Source organism: Somniosus microcephalus, chromosome 3 (genome assembly GCF_052327205.1).
Source record: "Somniosus microcephalus isolate GS21.2 chromosome 3, FLI_Smic_1.0, whole genome shotgun sequence".
Classification (NCBI taxonomy): domain Eukaryota; kingdom Metazoa; phylum Chordata; class Chondrichthyes; order Squaliformes; family Somniosidae; genus Somniosus; species Somniosus microcephalus.
The window spans coordinates 18,039,128-18,060,267 of NC_140989.1; the positions used below are offsets into that span (position 1 = coordinate 18,039,128).

The 21,140-nt window shown below is 47.8% G+C and overlaps 1 protein-coding gene across 2 annotated transcripts in view; it reads left to right on the top strand.

Annotated features, from left to right (window-relative positions):
• Positions 1 to 234: 234 nt before the first annotated feature.
• aig1 (androgen-induced 1 (H. sapiens)) overlaps positions 235 to 21,140 on the top strand; it is a 208,004-nt gene continuing 187,098 nt past the window's right edge. The window contains exon 1 of one of the 2 annotated variants that reach the window (XM_085979234.1): positions 235 to 504. In XM_085979234.1, coding sequence (XP_085835360.1) covers positions 277 to 504 — 228 coding nt within the window. In that variant the 5' untranslated portion in view covers positions 235 to 276. The remainder of the gene's footprint in view (positions 505 to 21,140) is intronic. The other variant, XM_085979235.1, reaches the window with a different exon arrangement.

Below are 21,140 nucleotides of genomic sequence, written 5' to 3' on the forward strand. Positions count from 1 at the left end.
GATAGATAGCTGGATGATGGATAAATAGCTAGATATAGATATTTTTTTCTTTCTTTTTAAAGAAAGGTTTAATGTTTATCCAGCTACTGCATCCTTGTATACATATGCACGTGCAGATATATAGCAGTTTAATTTTCGCCAGTCGTGTTTATAGATGAGGTTATATTTGATCTACACCTGGAGAATAATCTGTGTTTTGTTTTTGTACATGTCTGGCAGGCCTGAGTGATGCTGTGCTGTGCCGAGCCGCAGCCTGCCTGCCTGCCCGGAGTTGCCATGGTAACAGGCTCCCCCCGGTCTCCATCCTCTGGGCGGATACCAGGCAGAGGAGAGGCGGACAGGAGCAGCGGCGGCGGCAGCAACATGGCTCTCATCCCCTCTCAGGTGCTGCGGGTCGCCATCCTGCTCTCCTACTTCTCCATCCTCTGCAATTTCAAAGCCCTCGACATCCCAGCTCACCAAACATACGGCGGCAGCTGGAAATTCCTAACATTCATAGACCTGGTAAGTCACGAAGAAAGTCAACTCCCGATTATTAGCATTTTATTATTCTTGTGGCGTCGCTGTTGCTATTTTTTCTTCTTCTTTCTGAATCCACCCCCACATACACACACACACACACAAAATGCCCATCTCAATGAATGTTATTTCTTATTTGCTGTGGGTGTTTTTGATTCCCCCCTCCCCTCTCTCCCTCCTGTCCCTCTCTTAAAATAACATCATCTTCAAGATCATTCACAAAGGGAGAAGGATTTTTTTCCAATCTTATTTTATGAATTGCAACCATTTGCATTGTATGATGTGTCTGGCAGGCATTGAATCCCTCAAGCCTCATGGTGAGAATAGGAAACCCTCTTCTCTGCATTTGAGGAGGATAATGCACATATGTCTGGAAAGGAAAAGTGAAGGAGCCAAGTCTGATTTAAAAATAAGAAAATGCTGAAACGTTATTTTATATTTTCAATTATTTTCACGTTGGTCTGCACAATGGTTCAGTTATGCGTTTTTGATTATGTAGTGTTTGCAGGAGCATTCAATGATATGATGATATGTAGTCGTATTGGCGTCATTGAGCAAGGAAGGTATAGTTGTACTTCAGGATCAGAGTGTTTGGTTTGCATAGCTATGGTGGACAGGGTAGCTGGGATTGGGTGTTTGGGCTACCCCTACTGTGTTTAGGGGGTGTCACACAGGGTCAGAACGAGATCCTTGTGCTTGGGGTGGGTGGAGATTACACGCCTGTCATTCCCTCTTGTGTCAACCTTCCTACTTTTATACCGTGCTTTGATGCTTATCGTGGAGGGTGGTCTTGTTTTATACGCATTCGAGGAAGGGGGAAATCCAGAGTGCTTGATACTTTTCTGACTGTTTTCCACGGTGGGAGGTGAGTGATGAGTTAAATACTGTAGTGATCAACTGTGATTGATTGAATGCGCACAACCTTTAATGGCAAGCATCATCTGCAATGCACGTCAATCATTCATTCCCTGTGCAAACATCACAATCGTGAAATACATCATTGGTAAATGGAAAGAGGAGAACGATAAAGGAGAGCCTAATCATTACAAGAACAGTCCACTGCATCTAAATGATGCAGCATCTTTAATTAAAAGAGAAAGACTTACATTCATATAGTGCCTTTTACATCCTCAGGACGTCCCAAGGAGTACTTCAGGAAGTGGCCCTAGAAATAGTAGATGCATTGCTGGTCATCTTCTAATATTCTATAGACTCTGGAACAGTTCCCATGGATTGGAGGGTAGCTAATGTAACCCCACTATTTAAAAAAGGTGGTAGAGAGAAAACGGAATTACAGACCAGTAAGTCTGACATCGGTAGTGGGGCAAATGCTAGAGTCCATTATAAAAGATGTAATAGCAGAGCACTTGGAAAACAGTGACAGGATCGGACAAAGTCAACATGGACTTACAAAAGGTAAATCATGCTTGCCTAATCTACTGGACTTTTTTGAGGATGTAACTGGCAGAATAGATAAGGGAGAACCAGTGGATGTGGTGTATTTAGACTTTCAGAAGGCTTTTGATAAGGTCCCGCATAAGAGATTAGCGTGCAAAGTTAAAGCACACAGGATTGGGGGTAAGGTATTGTCTTGGATAGAGAACTGGTTGGCAGACAGGAAGCAGAGTTAGAATAAACGGCTTTTTCCGATTGGCAGGCAGTGACTAGTGGGGTACCGCAGGGATCGGTGCTAGAACCCCAACTATTCACACTATATATAAATGATCTAGACGAGGGAACTAGATGTAATATCTCCAAGTTTGCAAATGACACAAAGCTGGTTGGGCATGTGTGCTGTGAGGAGGATGCAGAGAAACTCCAGTATGATTTGGACAGGTTGAGTGATTGGGCAGATGCATGGCAGATGCAGTATAATGTGGATAAATGCAAGGTTATCCACTTTGGTGGCAAAAACAGGAAGGCAGATTATTATCTGATGGCAATAGATTGGGAAAAGGGGAAGTGTAACAAGACCTGGGTGACCTTGTGCACCAGCCGCTGAAGGTAAGCATGTAGGTGCAGCAGGCAGTTAAGAAGGCAAATGGTATGTTGGCCTTCATAGCGAGAGGATTCGAGTACAGGAGCAAGGATGTCTTGCTGCAGTTGTACAGGGCCTTGGTGAGACCACACCTTGAGTATTGTGTGCAGTTTTGGTCACCTTATCTGAGGAAGGATGTTCTTGCCATGGAGAGAGTGCAGTGAAGATTCACCAGACTGATACCTGGGATGGCAAGAATGACGTATGAGGAGAGATTGGGTCGATTAGGCTTATATTCGCTAGAGTTTAGAAGAATGAGAGGGGATCTCATTGAAACTTATAAAATTCTAACAGGACTAGACAGGCTAGATGCAGGAAGGATGTTCCCGATGGCGGGAGAGTCCAGAACGAGGGGTCACAGTCTAAGGATATGGGGTAAGCCATTTAGGACTGAGATGAGGAGGAATTTCTTCACCCAGAGAGTGGTGAACCTGTGGAATTCTCTACCACACAAGGCAGTTGAGGCCAATTCATTAAATATATTCAAGAAGGAGTTGGATATATTTCTGAAGGCTAAAGGGATCAAGGGATATGGGGAGAAAGCAGGGACAGGGTACTGAATTTGGATGATCAGCCATGATCTCATTAAATGGTGGAGCAGGCTCGAGGGGCCGAATGGCCTACTCCTATCTTCTATGTTTCTATGTTTCTAAGCACTTTACAGCCAATGAAGTACACTTGAAGTGTAGTCACTGTTGTGATGTAGGAAATGCAGCAGCCAATTGTGCACAGCAAGCTCCCACAAGCAGCAATGTGATAATAAGCAGATCACTCACATCATGTTAATTGAGGGATAAATATTGTCATAAAACTGTTAGCCACTAACAAACAACAAGGGCTCCAATTTAACACAGGCTACGGGACTGAAACCAGTACATTTAGCAATACACTGGTCCAGTCATGTACCGTAGGGATTTGTGCTGGGTCCCTTGCTGTTTGTAGTGTACATTAATGATTTAAATATGAATGTAGGAGATATGATCAGTAAGTTCGCAGATGACACGAAAATTGGTGGAGTAGTAAATAGCGAGAAGGGAAGCCTCAGGCTACAGGACAATATAGACGGGTTGGTCAGATGGGCAGAACAGTGGCAAGTGGAATTTAACCCTGAAAAGTGTGAGGTGATGCATTTTGGGAGGACTAACAAGGCAAGGGAATACACAATGAATGGGAGGACCCTAGAAAGAACAGAGGATCAGAGAGACCTTGGTGTGCATGTACATAGATCCCTGAAGGCAGCAGGACAGGTAGATAAGGTGGTTAAGAAGGCATATGGGATACTTGCGTTCATTAGGCGAGGCATAGAATATAAGAGTGGGGAGGTTAGGATGGAGCTGTACGGAATGCTAGTTAGGCCACAGCTGGAATACTGTGTGCAGTTCTGGTCGCCACACGATAGGAAGGATGTGATTGCATTGGAGAGGGTGCAGAGGAGATTCACCAGGATGTTACCTGGGCTGGAGTGTTTCAGCTATGAAGAGAGACTGGACAGGCTGGGGTTGTTTTCCTTAGAGCAGAGAAGGCTGAGGGGGGACCTGATTGAGGTGTACAAAATTTTGAGGGGCATAGATAGGGTAGATAGAAAGGAACTTTTCTCCTATGTAGAGGGGTCAATAACCAGGGGGCATAGTTTCAAGGTAAGGGGCAGGAGGTTTAGAGGGGATTGGAGGAAAAACTTTTTCACCCAGAGAGTGGTTGGAATCTGGAACTCACTGCCTGAAAGGGTGGTAGAGGCAGGAACCCTCAACATTCAAGAAGCATTTAGATGAGCACTTGAAACACCATAGCATACAAGGCTACGGACCAAGTGCTGGAAAATGGGATTAGAATAGACAGGGCTTGATGGCCGGCGCAGACACGATGGGCTGAAGGGCCTCTTTCTGTGCTGTATAACTCTATGACTCTATGACTGGGACATTTATACAGGGACTTCAGGGTTGTGCTTCACAATGACATTAAAGTTGCAGTGTAATTCTGGATTAGGGCCTGAACTGACTCTGGAAAGAAGTGGTATAGGGCCCTCTGGAGGAGGTAGTCTCACATCACTTTGGTTTGACACCGCATAGAATATGGCTCCAATTCAGTGTCAATCTTGACGTTTAAAAAGGACTCAATGGGTCCTTTAGACTTTCTGGGCACTTTTTAAACTTCCCCACACCACAATTGATTTTAATATTTAGAGGGCTCCTGCCTGCACTCGTACACTGATCGCTGGGATGGTGCACACGCGGACGAGCCTGCGTGCAGAGAGAGGTGCATGGGCTGGAAACTTGCACTTTGACTAGGCAGTATAAATCTGTTTGGAATCGATAGGTAGCTAATGGTCTCAGGCCAGTAGCTTCAGGGATAAGTGTTCCATTAATGAATGTGTGATTGAAAGCGTTCTAGCACTGATTGTGTACGTGTGTGCGCCTTTGCAATGTTTCCAAGGCTAAGATGCCTCTCGTGCCTTGGAAACTATAATTCTAGGTGTGGTATGACAGGAGCATGACACAGCTTCAATGTGGTAGCCTCAGGCTTGTATTCTACTGATTTCACAATATAACTCCGAGTGGCTTGCTGTTTCACAATGACTGGACATGGTAAGTGTTGAGTCTGCTATCACGCCCGCATCTCTTTCAACTTCCCTCCTAGTCACACCATTTTCTCTTCCAATATGCAACACCTTTCACTTATTTCGTATTGAACTTTATCTGCCACGGTTCCACCATTTGCAAATCTCGCCCAAGCACTTTTGTAGTTCTTTAACTGCTGCACCAGATTTCATTGACCCTCCTTAGATCTGTGCCATCTTCAGCCAATTTATTTCGCTTTTCTGAATCCAGTTCATTTATGTAGATCAAGAACAGGAGGGGCCCCAGAACCATTCTCTGGAGCCATCTGCTCAGTAAATCTCTCCAGCCCAATTAACACTAGGCTGCTTCCCCCTTTGCAGCCAATTTGTTATCTAGCTCCAAATTCCACCGCGGATAGCCAATGCCTTAAGCTTGTGTGACAGCCTTTCATGTAGAACTTTATCAAAGGCTTTCTAGAATCTTCACACAAGAGTGATTCCAATTGTATATTTGTTACTCTGAAGTCAACATTGTATCCAATGTGTCAGCCATGGCTCAGTGGATAGCGCTCTCGTCTCTGAGTCAGAAGGCTGTGGGTTCAAGTCCCATTCCAGAGACTTCAGCACAAAAATCCAGGCTGACACTCCAGTGCAGTACTGAGCGAGTGCTGCACTGTCGGAGGTGCCGTCTTTTGGATGAGACATTAAACTGAGAGCCCTGTCTGCTCTCTCAGGGGGATGTAAAAGATCCCATGGCACTATTTCCAAGTTATCCCTGGTGTCCTGGCCAATATTTATCCCTCTATCCGCATCACTAAAACAGATTATCTGGTGTTTGTGGGAGCTTGCTGTGCGCAAATTGGCTGCCATGTTTTCTGCATTATAACAGTGACTGCACTTCAAAAGTGCTTCATTGGCTGTAAAGCATTTTGGGACGTCCTGAGGTCATGGAAGGCGCTATATAAATGCAAGATTTTCTTTCTTTATCTCGTGTACCATTGGAGTCAAAGAAGTCAAACTATTCTCCAGTATATGGAGCAGTTTAAAAGATTGGAAAAGACATGTAAAGTTGAAATAAAGGTCACAGAGCTGGGACTTTCAGCTGACCAAAAACATTGGTCTGCCACAACAAAAACATATAAAAAAATGTAAATACTTTTGCAGCTTAAACAAACACGTACAGAAGCATGTGTTTTTTTAAAAAAGATTTGTTGCATACAGAAATGGTGGCTTAGCAACTCTGCCACATTGCCACCAATCTGTGTATTGTGCTGTGAAGTAACACGCTGCATTATTGTTACCCTCATACCTTGCATTGGTACAGTGTGTTATCCTGTCAAAATTACGCAAAGTGCATCGCACAATTGATAACCTTTGGAGTACAGTGGCGGTTATATAATCTTGTCGAATCATAGAATCATACAGCACAGAATGAGGCCATTCGGTCCACCGTGCCTGTGCTGGGTCTCTGAAAGAGGTATCCACTTAGTCCCGCTCCCCTGCTTTTTCTCCATAGCCCTGCTAAAAAATGTTTTCCTTTTTGAGTATTTATCCAATTCCCTTTTGAAAGTTACTACTGAATCTGTTTCCACTGCAGGCAGTGCGTTCCAGATCATAACAACTCGCTGAGTAAAAAAAAGTTCTCCTCGTCTCCCTGCTGGCTTTTTTGCCAATTATCTTAAATCGGTGTCCTCTGGTTACCGACCCTCCTGCCAGTGGAAACAGTTTCTCCCTCTCTACTTTATCAAAACCCCACACAATTCTGAATGCCTCTATTAAAACACCCCCTCACCTTCTTTGCTATAGAGGGAACAATCCCAGCTTCTCCAGCCTCTTCATGTGATAATTCGATGCATTTCAGGATTGAAGGATATGGTGAGAAAGGGGTAAGAAGGGTTCAGATCTATCAAAAAAGGGATGGGTTTATTGATCCAGTGACTTTCTCCTGTTTTTAAAGCTTCTTTAAAGTGGATCAGATTTGTTAAAATATGGGTGCTCACAGAATCATGCAACATGCCCTTTTAATGACATACGATTATGAATTTAGCTCTGCTCATATGTCTGAGAGATGTAATATCTGGAAAATATCGACAAATGGGATTGAGTGTGAATGATCTGTTTCAAAGACATTCATCCATTGGCTCTTGTGAGTTTGAAGCTGACAGAAGTCCTCACCACAGTGCCAGTCGAGTGTCCCTTCTCTTCCACGGGAGTAATCGGCTGACTGTACTGTGAGTGACACTATCGGGCGATGGCCGATAGTAGTGAAAGGCTTTCTAACATGACCTCGTAGCTCAGGAGTTCATTGCAACTGGCGAAGAAGCTGTTCGATAAGGTTCTGTCTGTAATTGCAGTGACGTGAAAACATATGGTATCTGCAGGGCATTATGTGATTACAGAATCATAGAATCATAGAAGAGTACAGGACAGAAGGCGGCCATTCGGCCCATCGAGTCTGCGCCGGCTCTTTCGAAGAGCAATCCAGTCAGTCCCACTCACCCGCTCTCTCCCCATATCCCTGCAATTTTTTCTCCTTCAAGTATTGATCCAATTCCCTTTTGAAGGCTGCTATTGAATCTGTATCCACCGCCCTATCAGGTAGCACGTTCCAAATCCTAACCACTCGCTGCGTAAAAAAGTTTTCCCTCATGTCGCCTCTGGATTATCTGAGGAAGGATGTGCAGTGAAGATTCACCAGGCTGATACCTGGGATGGCAGGAATGACGTATGAGGAGAGATTGGGTTGATTGGGTTTGTACTCACTGGAGTTCAGAAGAATGAGAGGGGATCTCATTGAAACTTATAAAATTCTAACAGGACTAGACAGACTGGATGCAGGAAGGATGTTCCCGATGGCCGGGGAGTCCAGAACCAGGGGTCACAGTCTAAGGATAAGGGGTAAGCCATTTAGGACAGAGATGAGGAGGAATTTCTTCACCCAGAGAGTGATGAACCTGTGGAATTCTCTACCACAGAAGGCAGTAGAGGCCAATTCATTAAATATATTCAAGAAGGAGTTAGATATATTTCTTAAGGCTAAAGGGATCAAGAGATATGGGGAGAAAGCAGGGACAGGGTACTGAATTTGGATGATCAGCCATGATCTCATTGAATGGCGGAGCAGGCTCGAGAGGCCGAATGGCCTACTCCTGCTCGCCTACTCCTGCTCCTATCTTCTATGTTTCTATGGTTCTTTTGTCAATCACCTTAAATCTCAGTATTACAGTATCAGCATAATATCACAACTGATGTGATACTTAATTGCGAAACAATGGAAGCTGCTTAATGGAATTCATTGTAACATCTCACAGTAAAGACAACTAGAGTTTAGGAAAAGGGGAGATGAAAAGTGGCAGCAATTCATTAGTAGCATAGTAATTGTCACTTGAGTTTGTGTTGTGCAGGCTAAGCAGGTTAATATATCCATCATTACACACATTGAAAGATCGATAGCTCCATCAGAATACTCGACTATTTTTAACATTTGGCTCCCTAGTCTAGTACTTGCATTAGGTTGTCAGATGTGGAAGAGGATACTCTGATTTGACTCTATTTGACTCTATTAAAACTCAGAATACCAGCTCCAGTATTTTGAATGATTTAGTACATGGGCCGGGAAATCGAGCTACTCTGTTCCATCAAGACGTCACTGTAGGCATTAGCTTTTGAGCTGCTTACACCTCTAGCTTATTGCTGTGTGGCAGTCAGTGTAGTGGGAGGATAATTGAATTAAACTCAATGAAAAAAGACAGAAAGACGCAACAAACAGACGTAACCTTTGAAACAACCGATTTGTATTAAACTCAGCAATGTCTGGAAGGGCCTTCGAAGATATATTTCATTTTGTATCTTGTTTAATTTCTGCAGATTTTTAGACTATCGAAAGCCCATAATATCAAAACCCATTTCGGTTTCGAAAAGATTGATATTTGCAGAATTTTTTTTTTTAACTGAGTATAGAAGTTATTTTAATTAACTTCTCGCTAACTCTTAGTGTTGAATCCGTGAATCTTAAAGTATGGTGTTTTCCAATAACTAGACGGAGGCTGTAAATTAACAATCAACAGGCACGGTGGCATAGTGGTTAGCACTGTTGCCTCACAGCGCCAGGGACCCGGGTTCGAATCCGGCCTCGGGCGACTGTCTGTGTGGAGTTTGCACATTCTCCCCGTGTTTGCGTGGGTTTCCTCCGGGTGCTCCGGTTTCGTCCCACAGTCCAAAGATGTGCGGGTTAGGTTGATTGGCTATCATAAATTGACCCTTAGTGTTAGGGGGATTAAATACGTGGGGTTACGGGGATAGGGTGGGATATGTGTTGGTGTAGGGGTTACGGGGATCGGGTGGGATATGTGTCGGTGCAGGCTCGATGGGCCGAAATGGCCTCTATCTGCACTGTGGCGTTTCTGTGATTCTGTGAGGTGTTTACTGGAGGAGGGTAGTCTAAAGACTGACAGTACAGATGCCTGCTCAAGGCTTATATACAGGTGTGGTCACTGCCGGTACTACAGTATACAGGAGCTGTAAAAGTAGTTCTCTCTCAAAGGTACATACACTACACTTAGAACATAAGAAGCAGGAGTCGGCCGTACGGCCCCTCAAGCCTGCTCTGCCATTCAATATCATGATCTTCGACCTCAACACCAGTTTCCCACCCAATCCCCATATCCTTTGATTCCCTTAGTGCCCAAAGATCTATCGATCTCAGCCTTGAACATACTCAATGACTGAGCATCCACAGCCCTACATAAGAAATAGGAGCAAGAGTAGGCCAATCGGCCCCTCGAGCCTGCTCCGCCATTCAATAAGATCATGGCTGACCTGATCCTAACCGCCAATCCACTATCACAGAAACATCTCCTGAATCTAACAGAATTAGACACACGAAATAGGAGCAGGATCAGGCTACACGGCCCTTGGGCCTGCTCCGCTACCCACAGGGCCATGACCGATCCGAACCTAGACTCATGTCCAAATTCCTGCCCGCTCCCCGTAACCCTTAATTCCCTTTACTTCTAGGAAACTGTCTATTTCTGTTTTAAATTTATGTAATGATGTAGCTTCTACAGCTTTTTGGGGCAGCATATTCCATGGACCTACCACCCTCTGAGTGAAGTAGTTCCTCCTCATCTCAGTTTTGAAAGAGCAGCCCCTTATTCTAAGACTATGCCCCCTAGTTCTAGTTTCACCCATCATCGGGAACATCTTCCCCGCATCCACCCGATCCGACCCCTTCACAATCTTATATGTTTCAATAAGATTGCCTCTCATTCTTCTGAACTCCAATGAGTAGAGTCCCAATCTACTCAACCTCTCCTCATATGTCCATCCCCTCATCCCCGGGATTAACCGAGTGAACCTTCTTTGTACTGACTCGAGAGCAAGTATGTCCTTTCTGGGGTAGTAGAGAATTCCAAAGATTCACAACCCTCTGAGTGAAGAAATTCCTCCTCATCTCGGTCTTAAATGGCCAACCCCTTATCCTGAGACTATGCCCCCTAGTTCTAGACTCTCCAGCCAGGGGAAACAACCTCTCAGCATCTACCCTGTCAATCCCCCTCAGAATCGTATCCGTTTCAATGAGATCACCTCTCATTCTTCTAAACTCCAGGGTAAACCCCTACACATGTAAATCGGGGAGCACATCATTCGTCGGAGCTGCCAACAGCCCTAATGGAAATAAGACAGCAGCTTGAGTCTCTGAAGGAGCCACTCCAGACACCTGAGGATAATCGAGGCTGCAACCCCACTGCAGTACTGAGGGAGTCGCTGCACCGTTAGAGGGTCAGTCAGCACTTAAATGAAAGGGTAACTTTTACCAATTTGTATTTGGTGAAATTTTATGTTCATTAAGTTCAAACATGTCAGTACTGTTTGGGTGGAATACTTTATCCATTTTGCAACCCAGTGTTAGTTCTAAGTATCTCCAGGTATGGTTATGGCAAGGACTGGTGCTCTCTCTCTCTACCCTGTTCCACTGTGGCGAAAATTGAACCTCAAAAGATCATTTCCCACCACACTAGTGCAAGTTTTCCACTTCCCATACCACCAATTATTGTTTTTTTTAATTATTCATTTATGGGATGTGGGCATCGCTGGCAAAGCCAGCATTTATTGCCCATCCCTAGTTGCCCTTGAGAAGGTGGTGCTGAGCCCCCTTCTTGAACCGCTGCAGTCCGTGTGGTGAAGGTACTCCCACAGTGCTGGTAGAGTCATAGGGCCCGATTTTTGGCTTGTGTGGGAAATGGTCGGGTTTCCCCAAATGTGGGGTTTCTGACACACAAACAAATGTGTCAGCCAGCTCCACGCAATTTTCCCTCAAGTGGCCAATTAATTACCAGCATGTGGGCAGCCTTGCTAATTGTCCAATTCGTGTCAGAAAGCCCCACAGTATGATGTCATCATTCGTGGTGCTTTCAAAGTGTCCAGCAAGCTTCTCCACCTCTGCAGGCTTCTCAACCACGCTTGCACAATGGCAGAAGAGCCTCTGCCAGCGGCAGAGGCCGAGCTGCGGCCAAATTCAATGAGACGTCATTGCAGACCTTGGTGGATGGGGTAATGGCCCACAGGGAGATCCTCTACCCTCGCTCAGGGAGGAAGAGGCCTCCCAAAGAGTCCACGGCTACCTGGATGGAGGTGACAGCAGAGGTAAACTCTCTGGGTGTCACCCGTCGCACCTGGCTGCAGTGCAGGAAAAGCAAGTATGAAGTTTCCATCACCCTCAACCTGATCCCCATTGCCTTTCCCCAACAGCACTCAGCTTCAGCAACCTCTTCTTCCACATCCCACTTCACAGTCACATCCATGCACCCTTACCCATTCCGTCTCTCTCTATGCTCACATTCACATAACTATTCCACCATCCAGTCATGTAATTAGTTTTAATGCCATCATTTTCCTGTACATAAAAAATCTGGTGCCAGCTGCTGCAGTTATGGCGTCTGTCATTTGGCGAATGGGGATGTCACATAGAGGCCTTAGGATAACTTGCAGATGACTGCAAGCTGGTCAAAGTTGTTGGAAAGTGCAGGCATGGGCCACTGTCCATGGTCAATTCAGAAGCAGTGAGGCTGCAGTGTTTGATGTTCCAGGCTACGCAAATCTGCCCAGCATAAGTGCGTTCCTTGCATTCTGCCCAGCAATGTTCTCGCGCACTGGTGCCGCTGGTTGGCGGGCCTCTGCAGGATGTTCGTTTCTGTCCTCCTCCTCCTCCTCAGCATCATCCTCATCCAAGGCGGCTCTGTGAGGAACCTCTTGGTCCTGCGGAATCGGCAAGCCACGACGCTGCGCCATGTTGTGAAGCACACAGCATACTACAACGATTTTGGAGACCCTGGCTGATGAGTACTGTAGGGCTCCACCTGATCTAGCGAGGCATCTGAAGCGCATCTTCAGCAATCCGATGGTTTGCTCGGTATTGCATCTGGTGGTAATGTGGCTGGAGTTGTAGCGCTCCTCAGCTTCGCTGGCTGGTCTCCTCAACGGCGTCATTAGCCAAGAGCGCAGGGGATATCCCTTGTCTCCAAGTAGCCATCCTTGAAGTTCTTTTGGCGGACTGAATAGCGGAGGCACAGTAGACTGGCGCAGTATGAAGGAGTCATGGCAGCTGCCAGGGAACCTGGCACAAACATGCAAAATCTCCTTCTTGTGGTCACACACCAGCTGAACGTTAAGGGAGTGGAAGCCCTTGCGGTTGACAAAAACTCCTGGATTGCGGTGGGGTGCCCTAAGGGCCACATGTGTGCAGTCAATGACGTCCTGCACCCTTGGAAAGTCTGCCAGCTGAGCGAATCCACACGCTCGCGCCCTCACACTTGCGCGATCCCTGGTGAAATGGATGTGATTGTGCGCAATGGCAAAGAGGGCACCGGTTACCTGCGTGATGCAAGTGTGTGCGGCAGCCTGGGAGATGCCGCTGATGTCTGCTGCTGATCCCTGGAAGGAGCCTGAGGCATAAAAGTTGAGTGCGGTGGTGACTTTGATGGCCACTGGCAAGTAGTGTGGACCTGTTGCTAATATCTCCAGGTCTTGCCGCAGCATTGCGCAGATGTCAGTCACAACCTCTCGCGAAAGTCGGAGCCGCCTCTGGCACTGCTGCTCAGTCATGTTGAGGTAGCTGACCCTGTGTCTGTACACCCTGTTTGGGGGGTATCTCCTGCGCCGACGGCCTTCCATGCGCTGACCCCTTCTGGCCTGTGATGCCTCAGGTGGGTGAGCCACAGCCTGCCGCTCCTGCTGGTGTTGCTGGTGATGCTGTTGCTGAAGTTGCTCCAGCCTCCTATGCTGTTGGAGATCCTCTAATGCCAGGAAGGGAAGGTATCAAAGGCCTCCCATGCTTCTGGCAGATGCCGCTGTTGAGGAGGCGCTGAGTTAGGGTGGTGAGAGGGGCTTCCCAGGAGCTCACACTGGAGAAGTGTGTGAGGCTCCAACTTTCTACAGCTGTGCCTAAGCCTTCAAAAAGTTCCCCCAAGCCTTCATCAACAAGGTCCTGCAGCCTGCAAATGCTGCCTGTTTAAATCTCTTCAGTCCTCATTGACCTGCAGCTGCAAGCAAGTAAGCCAACTGTTTTCACACCAGGTCTCATCAGCGGGGTTCCCCGTAGGCATGTTTCACGTGGGGAAAGCCCCAAAATCACAACGGCCCCTTAAAATCTACTTAAACAAGGTAATAATTTGGTGATTTGTGTCCCGACGGCCAGTCCCGCCAGCGGCCGGGACTGAAGCGGGTCGTGGAGAAACGGCGGTCCGAAAGTCGGATGGGGCAGGGAATCAGGCGGGGGGGGGGGGGGGGGTGGTCGCGACCCGCTTTTTCGGCGATTTTCGGCCCCCGGCCGCCTGGAAAACCACCCGACGGCTGGCAGAAAATCGTGGCCATAGAGTCAAAGGGGGAGAAATTCGGTATCGCCCCGTTTAGAGTGCAATTATCAGCCGGGCGCAAAGTTTAGCGCCTGGCGCTAATTATCGCCTCTGACTGCAAACTTGGCTTCTATCGCCCCTGGAGGTGATTGGAGCGTTAAATCAAGTGCTACACACGTCTCTTAAGGCAGTAACGCCGAGGAGCGAGGCGCTACCTCAGAGCGCTGGCGAAGCTCATGTGATGTCAGTCAGAAATGGAACACAGACACACTGGCACCGGCCAATTCTTAAAGGGGAGGGTTGATCCACACCCTGCTCATTGTAGCTTTGAATCTCGGCTTGGAGAGACCAGTACATCAAATCTGCTGGAAAGAACAATGGAGAGGCCCAGGGAAAGAGCTCAGAGTGCAGCCCCCATAGTCTCTTCTAAATCGATGCAAGGAAGGACAAATCAAAATGAACCTGCAAAGTGCAGCTCAGTACTCAAACCTCCTTCACACAGCGTTGAATCACTCCAGAAGTCTCTCTCTCTCTCAGAATGCTTGGTGCAAAAATGTCGCCGACAAAAAAAGGCAGGAAGCGGTCGCCTTTAAATAGCGCTCACGGAGTCCCTTCCCGGCTGCAAAACATTCCCCTCAACCTGTCATTGCTAGCGGCAGGCGGTAAGGCAGGGAGCGCCACTCAATATCCGGTCCGGGGCGCTACCGGGGCGTTGCGCGCTTGACTGACGTCATGATCTGCCGGTGCAGGAGATCGTGGCGGTAGTGTTTAGTGCCGCTGCAAAATGTCTGGTCAATTTCGCGAGCGGCGCAAACATTGTCGCACCCGGGCGCTAATGGGAGGCACAAAGCAACCAAATTTTTCCCCGAGTGTGTCCGTTTCCACCACTTCCGTCAGCAGTGAGTTCCAGGTCCTCACCACTCGCTGCATAAAAAAGTTTCCCCTCACATCCCCCCTGTATCTCTTGCCCAAAACCTTCACATTGTGTCCCCTAGTCCTTGTGCCATCAACTAGTGGGAACAGCCTTTTACCGTCGAGCCTATCCAAACCCGTCATAATCTTGTACACCTCTATCAAGTCACCCCTCAACCTCCTTTGCTCTAATGAAAACAAATCCAGCTTCTCCAACCTGTCCTTGTAACTAAGATCCCCGGAATAGGTGGGGGGTTCCAGGATTTTGACCCAGCGACGACGAAGGATCGGCGATATACTTCTAAGTCGGGATGTTGTGAGACTTGGAGGGGAACTTGGAGGTGGTGGTGTTCCCATGTGCCTGCTACCCTTGTCCTTCTAGGTGGATGAGGTCGTGGATTTGGGAGGTGCTGCCGAAGAAGCCTTGGCGAGTTGCTGCAGTGCATCTTGTAGGTGGTGCACACTGCAGCCACGGTGCGCCGGTGGTGGAGGGAGTGAATGTTTAAGGTAGTGGATGGGGTGCCAATCAAGCGGGCTGCCTCTCTATGTGATGTTTGCCAGGTGCTGGGCACGCTCGTGCTTTTGGAGGTGCCCATTAAAATCATGGTGGTGAAATTTGTCCAGGACGTTAGCGCAAAACAGGAAATAGCAAAGCGGCCACCCGTTTCACCCTCCACCCGATGTTCATTCGCCCAAGACCACCCCCCCTCCCCCACCACCCCACCCCACCCGTAGGACTCTTGCAGTTGGCAGAGACTTAACACTGATGCTATCAGTGGGCCTGGATTTAATCTGAGTTCTCATTAATGAGTGTACAGTGTGCTAACCCACAGGGCAATCCAATCCCCTGGTAAACAGTAGGGTGAATTTTCCAGTGGGTGAGATTACGACCCTGGGTGGGATGTTCCTGTAGGGACTGTATGCCCATACTAATTATTCCCACTCCCCTTGAGTAGGAACCTTAATAAGTTTTCTGTTAAGTCAGCTTGTTTCATTTTTTACTAATTGGCCTAGTGGCACTTTTGTCTGTCATAATTGCATTAACAGGAAGTGATTTAAAATCTCAATTTAAATGGACATTGACATGAATCTTGTCATTCATGTGGAAATGACTTCTGAAGTAATACTGGGCGGCCTGCTGGTGGCGCTGTCCAGGGAGCGTATAAATACTCGGGCATGGGCCCAGCTTGCTCAGGACATTCTTTAACAGGAACTAGTGAAGGACACAACTAGATCTCCATGTTGAAAAACAGTTGATTAAAGCTTTGTTTAATACTCAGACCAAGTGCCTAGTAGTTTTCTTACGTCAGACATCAAGGACACAATTTTCCGGGGGGACAGCGGGCGGGATCGGTGGCAGGTCAGGTGGGAAATCTGATTTTTTTTGACGGTGGGTCGGGACCCTGTTGTCCACCCGCCACAACGTGCCATCCCCAGTGGTGTGCGTGTGATCTCCGATCCGACCCAACCCACCGAGGCGGGCGACCCAATTAAACCAATTATTGGGATGTTGACAAACCCGTAATAAGGCTTTTAACCTCACCTTTTAACTTTAACTACTTGCCCACGGGGTCCACGCTGCTCGGGGACCAGGTCTGTGAACCTGAGGCCGTTGAATCAGCTGATTAGTTGACAGTTTGAAATGTGCAATAAAATCTCCCACCTCACAGCCGTTCACTTTCCAAGTGCAGAAGCTGTTGTTTACTGCATTTGGAAGACAGATTGAGCTTTATGCAGGCTGCAAGTGTTTGGAGCAAACTCTCTATACAGTGTCACCTCATTGGAACAACCTCTCTCACCATTGACAGATCACTTCTGTCATCTCAACTTCACCTGCCATCTACTCCATCACCATGGGTACTGGTTATACTGTTTCACCTTGGTCCTCAGAATCTTACCACGATCAGCCCCAACACCAGCAGCACCAACAACAACACCAACCTTCTCCGCAATCACCTGCTGCTGCACAGGACAGAGGACAGATGGCATCAGCACCCTACCACATTGCTGCCTGGGACGCCAGGGATGACCTCACCATGGCCAGATTTACTTCACTTGATGCTGTACACCCTGGCTGCCACATGATGCACCAGGTTGGCACCACCCCACAGCAACACCAACACCATAAAGCATCCCTACAATACTTCCAAGCCATTCCTTTCACACTCACCACCATTGCAGGGGGTACCATTTTGTCTCACCATTCACTGTAACTCACTAAGCCACTTCCAAAGGTGCACACAAATCTGTCCAAGAACGCAAAGTGTTGAAAATAAAGGTCTCAATGTTTGAGATCACATTAACAGAAAATTTACATGAACAGTGGCTACCCTTGTGTGTTGTTAGTTCGTATGATTAGACTAGGATGAGGGTGAGTGTGAGGGGTGGCTAGTGAGATGGGGATGCGATAATGTAGATAGGGATGGGTGGAGGTGCAAGGTAAGTTGGTGTGAGTAAGGATGTGCAGGAGTAGGGTAGGGAAGGCAGAGTGATGGGGAGGTGAAGAGAGGCACAGGAGGATGAGTTCTGATGAAGGGTCCCAGACCTGAAACGTTGACTCTATTTCTCTCTCCACGGATGCTGCCTGGCCTGCTGAGTTTTTCCAGCGTTTTCTGTTTTTATCGCAGGAGGATGAGGTTGAGTGTGGCTTTGTGCTAATGTTTCGTGATCTGATGAGATCATTGAAACATTTGCGTCACTGCACCCAGGTCCTCCTGACCACATCCCTGCTTCTGATCTTCTCTGCAATGTGCAACCAGGCTGTGTTGATCTCCTGACGAGGTCTCTACCACCCATGGGAACATAAGAACATAAGAAATAGTAGCAGGAATAGGCCATTTGGCCCCTCGAGCCTGCTCCGCCAGTCAATAAGGTCATGGCTGATCTAGGGCTCAAATCCACTTCCCAGCCCACTCCCCATAACCCTTCACTCCCTTATCTTGCAAAAATTTGTCCATCTCCACTTTAAATATATTTAATGTCCCAGCCTCCACAGCTCTCTGGGGCAGAGAATTCCACAGATTTACGACCCTCTGAGAGAAGAAATTCCTCCTCATCTCAGTTCTTAAAGGGCGACCCTTTATTCTGAGACTGTGCCCCCGAGTTCTAGATTTCCCCACGAGGGGAAACATCCTCTCTGCATCTACCCTGTCGAGCCCCCTCAGTATCTTATATGTTTCAATAAGATCACCTCTCATTCTTCTAAATTCCAATGAGTATAGGTCTAGCCTGCTTAACCTTTCCTCATATGTCAAACCCCTCATCTCTGGAATTAACCGAGTGAATCGTCTCTGAACTGCCTCCAATGCAAGTATATCCTTCCTTAAATAAGGAGACCAAAACTGTACGCAGTACTCAAGGTGTGGTCTCGCCAATATCCTGTACAGTTGTAGCAGGACTTCCCTGCTTTTATACTCCAACCCCCTTGAAATAAAGGGCAACATTCCATTTGCCTTTTTGATTACTTGCTGTACCTGCATGCTAACCTTTTGTGTTTCATACACAAGGACCCCCCAGGACCCTCTGAACTGTTGCATTTTGTAATCTCTCTCCATTTAAATAATAGTTTGCTTTTTTATTTTTCCTGCCAAAGTGGATAGCCTCATAATTTCCCACATTATACTCCATCTGCCAAATGTTTGCCCACTCACCTAGCCTGTCTATATCCCTTTGCAGATTCTTTGAGTCCTCTGCACAACTTGCTTTCCCACCCATCTTTGTATCATCCGCATATGTTGCTACATTACACTTGATCCCTTCATCCAATTCGTTAATGTAGATTATAAATAGGAAGGGAAGAGGACCTCCCCGTGTGCTGTGACTCCCTCCATATGGAGGGTGTCATAGGAGAACCTGGGTGCAGCCGTGCGCCTCTGTGCAGTGATTGTCAGTGTTTGCAGCACTTCAATGCTGTAGAACACTGAGAGCACAAACGCCAAAAGTAAGCTGGCCATGGTCCCTTTAAGGAGACCGGCTGATGATGCGTCATGAATAACATCACCAGACCCGCTTCCTCTAATTGAACCGGGAAACGCGCTGGGTGGGCTAAACAAGCCCTATCAACGTAAATTAATTTTCCAGAACGGGATGGAGCCAGCAGCGGGACCGCGACCCGACACCGTCCGCACCGGACCTGCCGAGGTGAGCAAAATCCCGGCCAAAGTGTTTTTGGAATTTAAAAAAAAAATCAGGTAATGTATTTTTCCTATGTTTTCTGGATCAGATCATGGAAGAAATGTCTATTCAATGAGACAAGCAACTGAATCATCATGACCAATATCACAGAGAAACTGACTGTACAGAAACTCTTTTCAAGATTTCAGCAGAATGGGACGGTTCTTAAAGGTGGGATCTATAAAGTGCCACCCACAGAGTCGACCACCATATCTAATTGAAAGTGCAGTTCCATTTGGCAAGCTTCTGTTACCTGATTGGAAAATGCCCCAGTCACAGTATTTCATCCGTTAGATGGTACATGGCGAAATAAACCATGATGTCACCAACTCTACCTACTGGCTCTGACACACCTACCTGGCAGTGTCTCTGGGGAAAGTGGCTCCACAAGGACGGGTCAGAGGGAGCCAGTTACTGAGTGTGTCATCTGCCTGATATACCTATCAATTCAGTTCATGAAAAGCGACGAGTTAAGTTAGTAACTATAGGTTTTTATTGGCTAAATAACAGAGCCCACCCTCGTGGGTGATCGGATCCAACAAGGAGGAATACCAGCCAGTCGCCCACCTTTATACCTGGGCAAGCAGGCGGAGCCATGGGCGGAGTCAGCTGTGGTCAGCCCAGGTATAACAGCGTGGCAAGAGGTGACCTTGTGTAGTGATACAACAGTGTAAACAGTGATAACCATAATGTAACGATAGTGAACGATAAAAGTGGTTTACCACATTCACCCCTTGTTTAAATTTGAGTCCGGCGGGGTGAAGTGTACTACCAGTTCGGGTATGTCAGTCTGTCCGGAGGCCTCGTAAGCCTTTCTGATCGGCGCAGCAGCGGCGGCGGTGGTGCAGTATCCAATGTTAATGCTGGTGTCTGCGTGGTCGGCGAAGGCTCGTGGGGTTCCGGCATGCCGTCTACCTGGGCTGGATTTGGGGGGGTGGTGGGGGGTAACGGTGGTGTCTCAGGGGTGCCCGAGGGTGCGAGGTCTCATAAGGAGACTGTGTCCTCCCGCCCGTCTGGGTATGCCACATAGGCGTACTGGGGGTTGGCGTGCAGGAGGTCCACCCTCTCGACCAGGGGGTCCATTTTATGGGCCCTCACATGCTTTCGCAGCAAGACGGGCCCCGGAGAAGTCAGCCATGTTGGTAGCGAGGTTCCCGTAGTCGACTTCCTGGGGAAAACAAACATTCGTTCATGGGGGGTGGCGTTAATGGCAGTGCAAAGCAGTGACCGGATGGAATGCAGCGCTGCCGGGAGGACTTCCTGCCAGCGAGAGGTTGGGAGGCCCTTAGACTTTAAGGCTAAGAGAACGGCCTTCCAGACAGTCGCGTTCTCTCTTTCCACCTGGCCGTTCCCTCGGGGGTTGTAGCTGGTGGTCCTGCTTGCAGCAATACCTCTCGCTAGTAGGAACTGGCGAAGTTCCTCGCTCATGAAGGATGAGCCCCGGTTGCTATGTATATAGTTCGGGAACCCGAACAAGGCGAAGAGGTCGTTCAGGCATTTGATGACCGTGGTACTGGTCATGTCTGGGCAGGGGAAGGCAAAGGGGAAACAGGAGTACTCATCAATAATGTTGAGGAAGTACACATTACGGTCAGAGGACGGGAGGGGCCCCTTAAAATCGATGCTCAAGCGCTCGAAGGGGCGGGTGGCCTTGATCAGGCTTGCTCTGTCCGGCCTAAAGAAATGCGGTTTGCATTCGGCACAGGTTTGGCAGTTCCTGGTCATGGTCCTGACCTCCTCGATGGAGTAGGGCAGGTTGCGGGCCTTAATGAAGTGGTAAAGTCTGGTGACCCCGGGGTGGCAGAGGTCGTTGTGGAGGGTCTGCAGTCTATCACTTTGCACGCTGGCGCATGTACTTCGTGATAGAGCATCTGGGGGTTCATTCAGTTTACCAGGCCGGTACAAGATATCATAATCGTAGGTGGAGAGCTCGATTCTCCACCTCAAGATCTTGTCGTTCTTGATTTTGCCCCTCAGCTTGTTATTAAACATAAAAGCGACCGAGCGCTGGTCGGTGAGGAGGGTAAATCGTTTGCCTGCCAGGTAATGCCTCCAGCGTCGTACTGCCTCCACGATCGCCTGGGCCTCCTTC